The 15,079-nt window shown below is 40.6% G+C and overlaps 1 protein-coding gene across 1 annotated transcript in view; it reads left to right on the forward strand.

Annotated features, from left to right (window-relative positions):
• Positions 1 to 15,079, forward strand: part of LOC124285514 (LIM and calponin homology domains-containing protein 1-like) — a 162,202-nt gene that overhangs the window by 43,845 nt on the left and 103,278 nt on the right. The window contains 2 exon segments of the mRNA XM_046721755.1: positions 2,208 to 2,281; positions 13,268 to 13,337. Of these exon segments, the coding sequence (XP_046577711.1) occupies positions 2,208 to 2,281; positions 13,268 to 13,337 (144 nt within the window).

The raw sequence follows: 15,079 nt of genomic DNA on the forward strand, positions 1-15,079 counted from the left end.
GGGTAATCTATAATGATTACCGTATATAAATATGTTTACTATTACGACGTATTTTGGCAGTATACTAATTCTCGCGGTATCAGTTACACTGTCCGTATGGTGTTGTTCCGTGCCAGTGTACTGCAACATATAATTTACTGTGATCTTAGGATTACGAGAGCTCATACTGTTGGAATTATTATGCAAAACAGATCAAAGCCTTCTCTTCACCTTGTTCCATCGGTTTACCTTATGTGGCGTAATTTATTTAGTGTCTTTGGTCTTGCTTTGTGCTTCTTCTGGTAAGTTACGTCTCGCCGTGGGTGCCGCCATGTTGTGACGTCATAACTAGGTGTTGTGAAGGTTTCGTATCTAGGGTTTTTGTATCTAGGTTTCATAAAAGAAAATAACAGAGATCACATCACAATAGAAAATAACGGATATCAAGGATTCTTTGGTGAACGGTTCAAGAAGAAAGACTATTTATTCAATTGGATGGTGGCATCTCTGTCGATCAGAAGATAAACTTGAATAACATGTAAGTTGACACCCGGCATGCCTGAAGCATACTTCTGAACAAAGCGCTAATAAAATCTTGCTTTTTCCCACTGTTTTAACTATAATTGTACTGTTAATTTATAAGTTGTAAAATACAACTTTGGCAGCGTGATGGTGTATTGTATTTACTCTCATAAATTCTCTTGTATGTAATAAATTTGATCGTTGGTAACTTTTATAACTTGTGAAATTATTCACTAGTTAAAACTGTTGTGTTGCTGTGGCTGGATGAGAGAGATCCAAACACCCACAATGTCTTAGTACCTCTCCAATCACCCCGTCGACCGTTACAGCATCATCTCCATTGCTTTGTCTTTTAGTCACCTGTTTTCCAGCAGCCATCTTTCAGCACACAATTCTCAACATTATGATGCGGCTCTGTTTAAAAGTAAAACAAAATATAATAAACTTTGACACCTAGTCAAACAATATGAATTGTGTCAAATTTTAGCAGTCACACTATTTCACTCTTCCTTTTCATCACAGCATGGGCACCAATGTTGTGAATGATGATGGACTGTCCTGACAGGTGAACAGACTTCAGTTGAACCCATTGTTGACGAGTTGGACATATACACTGTCAGGCTGGCAGTTTTGATGACAAATCTCTGTCAATATGGCTGTTTTTTTTAAAAAAAGGTGATCATGGGACTTGAAAGTTGAAACCAGGACTGATCTTTTCATTTGCTATTGGCCTACTTGACCAACTGCCTAACGCCTCCAGAATCACTGCAGTGAGTGTTTTAGAACCATACTCCCCGAGTCACTTACACGCAACTTGTTGGTAAGGGAAATGTAAACAAAACAGTATATCTCCTATCCTTCAAAACTAACAAACAACAAGCCCAGTAAAGCAACAACTAGGACACTAACCAATATTCTGTAAGTTTACAAAATGGTACTTGCATAGTGCTGACATAGTTCATACAGAAAGAGTCAATATTGTTGTAAAATATTGCCATGAACTTCTGATGAACATTAATGATGAATACCTTTTTCTCCCCTCCAAAAAGTGGAAAATGGATATAGGAATAGGTCTGTCTGACCATTTGTCCGTCATGTGGGGGATCTGTCTAAGGCGCCGCGCTACAAAGCTAAAGGTGCCTGGATCGATCCCCACTTGTGACCGGGTGTAAAAAAAACCTTGGAGCTAACATTACTTGTAGGCTCTTTCAGTGCTTTCACTACCCCTAGTGTGCAGTACACAACCCTGTGCACTTAAAAGAACCCACTCATTCGACGGTAGGACACACGAGCACGTGTAGACACCTAGTTGCGGGTATAGTAATGTGCAGTATCATTGGACAAAATACTACCGGGTATGTGTCCCAGTTCACCCAGCTGCAAATGTGTACCTCGTGAGGATGAGGCTGCATGATAACTCGCTGCACCTAACTGCATGAGTTCAATACTCCCCAGGGAGTTCAGTTGGGTTAAAAGAATGCCAGAAAAAAAGACATCTGTTCATCAAAGGAACAGTCAAGCACCTTGAGCATGTACTAGTTGCGTGGATATGTGCGCTATATGAATATCCTATCATCATCATATCATATCATCATCATGTTTTGTTTCAGGAACATTATTTGGAAACTGTAAAAGGCTTTGCTATGAAAGTTTGCATATTCTGTCATCTATAAAATGTTTTCTGCACTGATCACTTTCTGTTTCAGGCTGTTACCAGGAAGACATTTGTGTATCCTGATGACCCCCGGAAATCTCTGGAGAATGGAATCCTCCTCTGCGAGTAAGTGTAGTATGAATGTTATAAATTGTAGTCTTGACAACTATAGTCAATTGACTTAAAGGTCTTGTAGTATGTGTAATATGAATGTGATAGCTTGTATACATGACAATTGCCACCAGACTTTAAGATCTTGTAAGTGTGTTATGAAGAAAAGTTGCTGATCTTACAATACATTGCAAGAATGTTATGCAAGAAGTAAGTCTTAGGAATAAGCCCCATAACATTTCATTGCCTTTTCCCTGAAGCTTGTTTCTGAATTTACAGGTTTACCTTGTATAAAACTTTTAAAGTCTATGGTTTTGTGTTGTCTTTCTTCCCATAGTGCAGGAGTTATCTCCCCTAATGAAAGGCCCTGGAAACTTCATACTTTTTTGCTGAGGCACACATGCAAACATATTTACTTGTTTTCTGAAATTTTTTTTCTAAGGTTTGACTTTTTATTTGGTTATCATGGGTAAATCTAAGGGCTCTAAAAATATTTTGCCCCCTCCCCCCTCGGGTACAAAAAAATTGCTCAGCATGTTGGAAATTAATGTCCCCTCAGCATCCGCAGGGAGATTGCTGGGAGAGTGTTGACACCCCTTGCTGTTTCTTCACCCATTGCTTGCCATTGTTACCCAGTGCAGCTATCATCATAGGTTTTGAAATGTATGCTCTGGTTGTTAATAAAGGTCAGGAATAATAGATGACAAAGGAACTGTGCTCCAGGATTCCCTCCTGTCCTATCTGATCCTTCCGTCTACCCCTTTGGCCGTGAAACCCACGTTTGTCACAGAGGAGGCCTTATTGGGGCTCTTAAACCTTTTTGAGATTTGATAAATGATCTAGGAGATCGATCTTCAGTGATATCTCATGAAGAGGGTCACTTTCATCTCCCTCCTCCTCACGAGTCAGGTCGGAGTTTAAGTCATGGACTGCACCAGCTGCTACTGTCAACTCAGCTGAGGTATACCCTGAGGTGCAAAGCATGGACCACAACTTTGATCTTATGGACTGCCCATGCATTGATAGGTCAACAAGTGTTCATCAAGTAGAAGTCACGGACAGCATGGTCCACAGTCTGTAGGCAGTCGGCTGATCATCAGAGCAGAGAAAGGGATCAGAGGTAACAGCACACGCACAGAGAGTTGGTCTAGTGCAAGGGCCACAGGGACTGCATAAGCAACTTGGGCCACACAAACTGCAGACTATTAGTAGACAATCTTCTCACAGTTATATTGAACATTTTACATATGCTTCACAGGATCCGAATTTTATGTTCCCTGACATTGAGAATGGAATATTCAGATCACAATTCAGCCAGACACACATTTGCTGACAGTTGTCCTATAGATGTCCTAAAATCGAGGGAAGATAAGAAGTTCCACAAGGCTCTAACATCAGCTTTCTCATCAGCAACTCAAGATTTGGGGGTCCACAGAAGAAGTTCTGGGAACTGGATCTAAGGCAGCACAGCAGATGAAAGCCCAAGTCTCATTAAAAGGGATATGGGAAAGGGTTTCAGGCCATGAAGGATGGAAAGCCCAGGCCTAAATCGACTTGACTCACTGCTTTCTTCCCAGACTTTTGTAGCATGGACCTTGACTGTAGCTAATCGACAAGGGTCATGAGCAGAAGACCCCCATGTTTCCTACAAAGGTGTTTCAGAGTCCAGTGGGCAGCCGTTTATTAGATTTTGCAGTAAACTGGAAGGTCATAATGACCAGTCAGTGGATCCTCAAAGTTATTTAGGAAGGATATCGTCAAGAGGCCCCCTTTGATGACACATCCAGAAGGACATCGGTATCAGCTCTGAGAACCCAAGGTTGTATCGGTTATAGACAAGCCATAGGCAAACTCTTGGACAAGAGGGCTGTCATCACGTTTCATCCTTTACATCATGGACCAGGTTTTTCTCACTGGTATTCCTGATCCCCAAGAAAGACTGGACATAGCATGATGCAGAGCGTCTTGCACATAGCCTGATGCACATAGTGTGATACACATCGTGTGATGCACTGCATGTTGCACATAGCATGATGCTCAGCGTGTTGCACATAGTGTGAATCACAGTGTGTTGCACATAGTGTGATGCTCAGCGTGTTGCACATAGCATGATGCACATAGTGTGATATACAGTGTGATACACTGCAAGTTGCACATAGTGTGATATACATACTGTGATGCACTGCGTGTTGCACATAGTGTGATACACTTCATGTTGCACATATATAGCGTGATGCTCAGCTAGTTGCACATAGTGTGATGCTCAGCGTCTTGCACATAGCCTGATGCACATAGTGTGATACACATAGTGTGATACACAGTGTGATACACATAGTGTGATGCACATAGTGTGATACACATAGTGTGATGCACATAGTGTGATACACAGTGTGATACACATAGTGTGATGCACATAGTGTGATACACAGTGTGATACAGTGTGATACACATAGTGTGATACACAGTGTGATGCACATAGTGTGATGCACAGTGTGATGCACATAGTGTGATACACAGTGTGATGCACATAGTGTGATGCACAGTGTGATACAGAGTGATACACAGTGTGATGCACATAGTGTGATGCACAGTGTGATGCACATAGTGTGATACACAGTGTGATGCACATAGTGTGATACACAGTGTGATGCACATAGTGTGATACACATAGCGTGATACAGAGTGATACACATAGCCTGATGCACATAGTGTGACACACATAGTGTGATGCACATAGTGTGATACACAGTGTGATGCACATAGTGTGATACACAGTGTGATACACAAAGCCTGATGCACATAGTGTGATGCACAGTGTGATACACAGTGTGATACACATAGTGTGATACACAGTGTGATACACAGTGTGATGCACATTTTTTGAACATGAAAAAAATATATGCCAAACACACAATTTTCGTGAATTCCCCAAAAAGATTTAACTTTACATTTTTCTTCACGAGCCTTACCAAACCCATGTTACCTGTTGGCAAGTATCTTACCAATGTAACATTACCCACTCCTTTAACTCTTGGTTTCTCAAAGATTCTCTACTACACAGTGTGATGCACATAGTGTGATGCACAGCGTGATGCACATAGCGTGATGCACAGAATGTTGCACATAACATGATGCACAGCGTGTTGCACATAGCATGATGTACAGTGAGTTGCACATAACATGATGCACAGCGTGTTGCACATAGCATGATGCACAGTGATGATACTTCCAGTTGGTAATTCACTGTTTGGGAGACAAAATCCTACTTTCAGGAAAATGATGATGTTTAATATTCCTGATTTGTATCTTTTTAATGAATGAAACATTGCCATTGGCAACATTTGATACCATTAACTAGGTGAAAGGGAAAGCAATGAAACATTGCCATTGGCAACATTTGATACCATTAACTAGCTGAAAGAGAAAGCAATGAAACATTGCCATTGGCAACATTTGATACCATTAACTAGCTGAAAGAGAAAGCAATGAAACATTGTCATTGGCAACATTTGATACCATTAACTAGCTGAAAGAGAAAGCAATGAAACATTACCATTGGCAACATTTGATACCATTAACTAGCTGAAAGAGAATGAAACATTGCCATTGGCAACATTTGATACCATTAACTAGCTGAAAGAGAAAGCAATGAAACATTACCATTGGCAACATTTGATACCATTAACTAGCTGAAACACCCTAATTCAAATAACTTCAAATGTGAAATGATGGCTGTGTATCTATATAAAGATCATTGTCATGTTGCCATAATTGCCCAGTGTAGATCTGTGCTGTGCATAAGGAAGCTCTTGTGATACAGGCAGGAGACAACCTTTCAAACACAATGCTTCCTCACCCCGATGGTCTTTCTAACCAAAATGCCATGACCTTTTGCTCTTCAAACTGGGACTTTGATCTCATCATTGTTCTGGCTAACACATGCCATAAAACTTATAATGCATCATTAAAGTTGTTCTGGTTGAAACACTGGTATGGCCCCAGCACTGCCACATGCGTCACCGTAGTGTGTCTGGATTGGAGTGATTTCTCTGTTGAACTTTACTGTCAACTGAGAGAAATAGAAGTTGGTTGCAGTAATGGATTAAATTAGAATGATTACACAATAAATTTAGGTGACTATACTGCATATAGATAAAACCAGGAGTGGTGCAGTTCAGGTCTTATTTTAGGCAGCTTGAAGTCGTCGTGGTATGTTGCCTGTACTCCTTAACATTTGATCTGTAGTGTATATATCTGCCGTTACACATGATCTGTAGTGTGTATATCTGCCATTACACATGATCTGTAGTGTGTATATCTGCCGTTACACATGATCTGTAGTGTGTATATCTGCTGTTACACATTATCTGTAGTGTGTATATCTGCCGTTACACATGATCTGTAGTGTGTATATCTGCTGTTACACATGATCTGTAGTGTGTATATCTGCTGTTACACATGATCTGTAGTGTGTATATCTGCCGTTACACATGATCTGTAGTGTGTATATCTGCCATTACACATGATCTGTAGTGTGTATATCTGCCGTTACATATGATCTGTAGTGTGATTACACATGATCTGTAGTGTGTATATCTGCTGTTACACATGATCTGTAGTGTGTATATCTGCTGTTACACATGATCTGTAGTGTGTATATCTGCCGTTACACATTATCTGTCTGTAGTGTGTATATCTGCCATTACACATTATCTGTAGTGTGTATATCTGCTGTTACACATGATCTGTAGTGTGTATATCTGCCGTTACACATGATCTGTAGTGTGTATATCTGCCGTTACACATGATCTGTAGTGTGTATATCTGCCATTACACATGATCTGTAGTGTGTATATCTGCCATTACACATGATCTGTAGTGTGTATATCTGCTGTTACACATGATCTGTAGTGTGTATATCTGCCATTACACATTATCTGTAGTGTGTATATCTGCTGTTGCACATTATCTGTAGTGTGTATATCTGCTGTTACACATGATCTGTAGTGTGTATATCTGCCATTACACATGATCAGTAGTGTGTATATCTGCCATTACACATGATCTGTAGTGTGTATATCTGCCATTACACATGATCTGTAGTGTGTATATCTGCCGTTACACATGATCTGTAGTGTGTATATCTGCCATTACACATGATCTGTAGTGTGTATATCTGCCATTACACATGATCTGTAGTGTGTATATCTGCCATTACACATGATCTGTAGTGTGTATATCTACCATTACACATGATCTGTAGTGTATATATCTGTTACACATGATCTGTAGTGTGTATATCTGCCGTTACACATGATCTGTAGTGTGTATATCTGCCATTACACATGATCTGTAGTGTGTATATCTGCCATTACACATGATCAGTAGTGTGTATATCTGCCATTACACATGATCTGTAGTGTGTATATCTGCCATTACACATGATCTGTAGTGTATATCTGCCGTTACACATGATCTGTAGTGTGTATATCTGCCGTTACACATGATCAGTAGTGTGTATATCTGCCATTACACATGATCTGTAGTGTGTATATCTGCCGTTACACATGATCTGTAGTGTGTATATCTGCCATTACACATGATCTGTAGTGTGTATATCTGCTGTTACACATGATCTGTAGTGTGTATATCTGCTGTTACACATGATCAGTAGTGTGTATATCTGCCGTTACACATGATCTGTAGTGTGTATATCTGCTGTTACACATTATCTGTAGTGTGTATATCTATGTATATCTTTAGTGTGAATGAGAGCAAATACCATCTGAAGTATCTGAATAATATGTGAAATGTATGACTTCCTCATTGATAAAATCTACAAAATGTTAGGAGGAAGACATTCAGGTAAGAACTAGTTGTCCTCATGGGAACCAGTTGTGCTCCCCTCTTTGCTTATCTGTTTTTTCTGCACATGAACCAGAATGTCTGTTCAGACTGGCAAAGTCAGTGCAAGGTAATCGGGCCAGAAAGCTGAATTAAGAATATTGATGATCTGATATTGTTTGATAACATCAAACTCCCAGTTCACTTCCAGCACTCAACTTCCAGCACTCAACTTAACTAGATTTAAAGGAGGCCATTGACAATGCCTTATGCGGATATTATTTACGTCACTGCTTTTAGATTCAGATTGACAACAGACAAGAGGAATGAATTTTCAACTTCACCCTGTTCACTTTAATATGATGCAGTATTTTAGCAGCTCCAGGGGCAGTAAGGTAGCCTAGTGGTTAAAGCGTTCCCTCATCACATCAAAGACCTGAGTTCGATTCCCCACATGGGTACAATGTGTGAAGCCTATTTCTGGTGTCCCCCACCGTGATATTGCTGGAATATTGCTAAAAGCGGTGTAAAACCATACTCACTCACTCACTTTAACAGCTCCAGGCTTTGTTGTCTACTTTTCACAACTTTTAAACATGTTTCAAACATCATACAACTCTTCCAAAATAATTTGTTTTGGGAAGTGTTTTAATGTTATTTTTAGTATGTACCAGAATATATATGGTAATCTAACAAGCTTGGAGTAAGACCAGGAAAAGATCACTGGCCATGATTTGGCAGAAATGTATTATGATCTTCAAGAGATCATCATAGCAGTTGTAAACATCTGAAGCTTAAAGTTATTATTAGCAAAACTAAAACATTCATATTTGAAGGATCAAAAAATTATTTCACAATTAGTTCTGATGTTTTGGAAAAAGTTGATTCCTACCAATACTTACAGAACAAGAACAAAGTATGCCATATGACAGGGACGGAAATTAAATGTATTTTCTATGTCAGTACAAAAGGTGCTCCAAACTTCATGGTGCATGGGAAACTTGGAACACTCCATCTATTGAACTTAGTTAAAATTAGCGTGATACGTATTGGGGCAAAATCATCCATCCTTCCATACATGTTCTTGTTTAAAGATGACATTCTATTTGGAAAGAGTAAAAAGAAGATTTTGATGAACTTTTACTCGAAGTTACATCTGTTTTTTTTCACAGAAATTCAATTTTCTGAATTGCACATAAACTGTCAGCATGCATGCTCCATGTAGATGTTCTGTATTTATTATCCCCCACAACGCGTTTTGCAGGGGGTATTAAAATGGACTCCGTCCGTCCGTCCGTCCGTGCACATTTGTCTTTTCCGGAGCAGAACTCTAAAACCGTCGAATGTTTCTTCACCAAACTTGGCACATACATAGATCTGGTGGTGTACTGGTGCCTTTTGGTAGTTTTGGAATTCTGAATAAAATATTTTTGGCGTTTCCATGGCAACAAGTTTGACTTAGCCTGAAATTGGTGGTAGTGCTCTTTTCCGGAGCAGAACTCTAAAACTGTTCACTATTTCTTCACCAAACTTGGCACATAGATAGATCTGGTGGTGTACTGGTGCCTTTTGGTAGTTTTGGAATTCTGAATAAAATATTTTTGGCGTTTCCATGGCAACAAGTTTGACTTAGACTGAAATTGGTGGTTGTGCTCTTTTCCGGAGAAGAACTCTAAAACCGTTGAATGTTTCTTCACCAAACTTGGCACATACATAGACTGAAATTGGTGATAGTGCTCTTTTCTGGAGCAGAACTTTCAAAACCTTTCAATACTCTCCTTCCACTTTTCTATATACACACCTAAATATTTGACATAATCATAACTTGTAGACATAATCATGAAGAGTATTTTTCCACTGCGGGGGATATTGATGACCTTGTCTTCTTGTTCTATGTTAATATGCCGTGGAAATGTTTCTGTACCTATAACGCTGCTAACAGCAGTTGATGGTAAGTCAAGGTTCAGGCCAGTTCATTTAAATTGGCGTCATCTTCTGTGGACTGTTCCATGACCACAGAAGGTAATTCTTGTTTCTGTCAAGTTTACTGGTATTGGGGTGAAAGGTGTTTTGACATGGAAGGAGCCAGTTCATCAAGACTTTGTTCTTCTTGACTGACAGCCATACATGTGGCAATGAACATTAACACCGGGATTTTCCGGAAAGCCGCCCACTCAATAATTCGCCCATGGGCGTTTATTTTAGGTGGGCGATTATATGGGGTTAAAACTTATTTTTTCATTACTGCTATTTAGAAATATAATTCACAGTAAACTTCGTTATTTATGTGTCAGAGGTTCATTGTAGATGAATATAAACGTGTAGGAAAATAAATTTAACAACACTATTGCGCAGGATATCGTGTCCGTTTTGACACACAGATTTTACACTAATGGTTAAAACTGCCTGATTTAATTGAAAAATCTTCATTTACATTACATTACCTAACGTTATTGTTACGTCATTTATGTTCATGCGTTTAGAGGCACACCGTTTCAAAGCGACATAAAAACTTACCGGTGTGATGTTTTGATGACCTAGAAAGATGGTGGCTTTCAATAAGCCAATCAGATTAGCTGACACAAAAAGCATTGCGTAATTCCAAATAAGGGCATATTGTCCAACCCACTTCTAGTACTGCTTGAATGAAAAGCAAACACACACGTGCGTCTCTTGTTTTTACCAATTGTTTTTACAAATAAATTATCACTGTACCGGTAATCATCAGTGTCGGTATAATTAATTGCAGTTGCTGTCTCAAAAACGAATTTATTGTTATCGTCCCCCACAGGTGTGTACACGTTATGTAAACAGTTGGAGAAGAGTTGATTAGTGATCAAACGTACCGGTACTTAATTGTTATAAACACATAGTTTACACTTGGAATATATGTCGGGCAAAACCTACACATTTTCATTCCTGACAATGGCGACAGAGAAGAATACTGGTTCAGCGAAACGTGTCCAGCGGTCATACACCATTAGTGACAAATTAGATGCCGTTAAGCGAGTGAAAGAACTTTCTGGTAATTTATCTGCTGCTTCAAGAGAGTTGGCAATCGATAGGAAACGTTTACGGGAATGGTGTTCAAAAGAATCTGAACTAACAAACACACCAGATAAAAAGAGACGCAGATTTGTTGGTGGTGGTCGAGGACCGAAACACAGGGATTTGGAGACTGACCTTTATCAATGGGTTGTAGATCAACGTGCTAACAAACTGATCGTTAATTATCGCCGTTTAAGAGAGAAGGCATTAACAATGGCTAAAGAACTTGGCATCAAAACTGTGGAATTCAAGTGTTCTGACAAGTGGATCTACAACTTCATGAAGCGTAACAAACTGTCAGTGAGGAAGATAACACACGCTGGTCAAGCAGACAATAAATCTGCGGGAGAGAAGGCACAAATTGCCAGCGATTATTTAGACAGCATCCCTGCAGTAACTTCAGATATGGACGCTGACCAGATATACAATATGGATGAAACACCCGTGTATGTTGATATGTTGAGTTCAACAACTATAGATTTTGTTGGAAACAAAAATGTTGACGCAAGTCACTGTGGTGCTACGAAAGCGCGTTTTACTGCCGTGCTGTGTGTGAATGCTGCTGGACGGGTATTGAAGACAATGATTATCCTTAAAGGATTGAAAAATGTGCCAAAGGTGAACTTACCAAAGAATGTTTATTTGACAGTAGCTACTAAGGGATCAATTAATTATGAACTGATGCAATTGTGGATTAACACAGTGTTTGGACAACGATCTGCTCAGTTGTTTCATATCCAACCTGCTGTGCTGTTCATGGATGAATGCTCAGCTCACAAGAAGGCCGAACTTCTTGATGCATTCAAGCGACGAAAAACTGTTGTGAAACTGATCCCTCCTAAAACAACATCTTACCTGCAGCCACTGGATGTCTCCGTCAATGGACCGTTTAAGAAAGCACTTCGTGTCCAATGGACGGATTGGTTTGCAAATGGCGAAAAGGAGTATACAAACAAAGGTTATCGCAGGAAACCATCCTACCAACGAATAGTGGATTTCGTCGCCAGTGCTGTGGCCACACTGAACAAGGACACAATAGTCAGAAGTTTTGAATGTTGTGGAATTGCGCCCCGTGGTCGGACAGTGGCCCTTGACCGGCTGAACACTCGACTACGTGATGTCTTGTCTGGCCTTGAAGTACCGGTAGAAGACGAAGAAGACCAAGCGGTCGAAAATGAAATTCCGGAGGTAGATTTTGACATGGCAACCAATGAAGAAATCCAAGCCATCTTCGATAGTGATGATGAGCTGGACGTCTTTGAAGGTTTTGAAGACACTGACATTTAATTTAAGGAACTGATCAGACAAATCAGGGCTCCAGCAAACGGCAACTTCTGTGATAAACAATCACAATTTGTAACTGTCTAAATAAATCTTAAAATAAATAAATAAATCTTTATTCAAGGAAATGTTGTTATCATTAAAAAGTACATAATGTATGTCACATGTTCTGTCTGTCCCGCCTTGTAGCGTATGTAAACAACTGCATGACCTATAACCCTCTACATTACAATATTGGTACCGTAACATTGTAAGGTTAAATTTGATTGGCTGACAAATTTGACAGCAGCTTTCTGATTGGATGATAGTCACATGCTTACAAAATGGCTGATGATCAAGTTTCGGTTTACGAAGAGGCAAGATGACTGCCTTGATTTCTTGAATTATTAGGTATGTTTTAACTGTCACAAGATAAGCCCAGGGTATATTGGCAACACATTTTTCAGATAAATAAATAATGTTATGACTACTACATGTTGAATTGCGAAGATTTCATTTTGGCAACATTTTGCGTGCATCTACACGATATCTAATCAGGATGAAACTCGACAGTGAGTCGATTTTAGTTCCCGACTATTGAATTATTTTATTTCTGAATTATCGCCCGGGCGGTTATATGGTCCATTTTTGTCCCCCAATTTTCCCCAAATTTCCGTTTTACAGCCCTGGACGGCTTTCCGGAAAATCCCGGCAGTTCTTCTTTTAAGGATTAAGATTATGTTGTAAATATTGATCAAAATGTTTTTAATATTCTCAGCATGACTTTGTGATTAGCTATGTCATTACTAGCACTATTGTTGTTATTCTCACTGAAAAATCTTTGTTTAGATTACTTAACTGTTTGAGGCCTGGCTCAGTCAAAAGGATCAACAAACAAGCCACACCCATAGCAGGATTGGTAAGTGGACATTAAGTGCAGAAATGTTTTCTCTAGGCAGGTAATCAGTGCAAGAGTGATGTAAATATTTCCATGTGTGTCACAGGGAGTGTGTCACAGATGACACACTTACCTATTTTTGCACTTTGCTGATCAGTTTCATCTCAGGCAATCAGGATATAGTCCACTTGTAGTGGGCATAAACTTGCCAAACCTCCTTACATAAAGTTCAAAACCTTGTCTACTTGACCAAAAACGTAAACCCAGGCAGCAGGTTTGCAAGGTAAGGATGTCATCTATTGGATGACTCAATGCCTTGCTACATAATTTTCCAAACGGCAAGGCTTGCATACATTCAAAGCTCTTCTACCTCTCCCATACCCTTTTGGAGTAGAGCTGTGTAAAAGCTAGTAGTCCTGCATGTCCTTGAGTAGAACTCTTTATGGTAGTTGGTAGTCCTTCTCTCCACCCTAACCTGAGATGGAACTCTTTATGGGGTTTGGTAGTCTTCCCTCCACCCCACCTGAGATGGAACTCTTTATGGTAGTTGGTAGTCTTCCCTCCACCCCACCTGAGATGGAGCTCTTTATGGTAGTTGGTAGTCTTCCCTCCACCCCACCTGAGATGGATCTCTTTATGGTAGTTGGTAGTCTTCCCTCCACCCCACCTGAGATGGAACTCTTTATGGTAGTTGGTAGTCTTCCCTCCACCCCACCTGAGATGGAACTCTTTATGGTAGTTGGTAGTCATCCCTCCACCCCACCTGAGATGGAACTCTTTATGGTAGTTGGTAGTCTTTCCCTCCACCCCACCTGAGATGGAACTCTTTATGGTGGTTGGTAGTCTTCCCTCCACCCCACCTGAGATGGAACTCTATGGTAGTTGGTAGTCTTCCCTCCACCCCACCTGAGATGGAGCTCTTTATGGTAGTTGGTAGTCTTCCCTCCACCCCACCTGAGATGGAGCTCTGAAATGGACCTCTTTATATGTAGGTTGGTTGTCCTTCCCTCCACCCCACCTGAGATGGAACTCTTTATGGTAGTTGGTAGTCCTTCCCTCCACCCCACCTATGGAGATGGATCTCCTTCCCTCCACCCCACCTGAGATGGAGCTCTCTTTATGATGGTAGTTGGTAGTCTTCCCTCCACCCCACCTGAGATGGAACTCTTTATGGTAGTTGGTAGTCTTCCCTCCACCCCACCTGAGATGGAGCTCTTTATGGTAGTTGGTAGTCTTCCCTCCACCCCACCTGAGATGGAACTCTTTATGGTAGTTGGTAGTCTTCCCTCCACCCCCACCTGAGATAGTTGGAGTCTTCCCTCCACCCACCTTTATGGTAGGTGGTAGTCCTTCTTCCCTCCACCCCACCTGAGATGGAACTCTTTATGGTAGTTGGTAGTCCTTCCCTCCACCCCACCTGAGATGGAACTCTTTATGGTAGTTGGTAGTCATCCCTCCACCCCACCTGAGATGGAACTCTTTATGGTAGTTGGTAGTCTTTCCCTCCACCCCACCTGAGATGGAACTCTTTATGGTGGTTGGTAGTCTTCCCTCCACCCCACCTGAGATGGAACTCTATGGTAGTTGGTAGTCTTCCCTCCACCCCACCTGAGATGGAGCTCTTTATGGTAGTTGGTAGTCTTCCCTCCACCCCACCTGAGATGGAGCTCTTTATGGTAGGTGGTTGTCCTTCCCTCCACCCCACCTGAGATGGAACTCTTTATGGTAGTTGGTAGTCCTCCCCTCCACCCCACCTGAGATGG

The sequence above is a fragment of the Haliotis rubra genome, unplaced genomic scaffold (genome assembly GCF_003918875.1).
Source record: "Haliotis rubra isolate DU_JTF1 unplaced genomic scaffold, ASM391887v1 Scf361, whole genome shotgun sequence".
NCBI lineage: Eukaryota > Metazoa > Mollusca > Gastropoda > Lepetellida > Haliotidae > Haliotis > Haliotis rubra.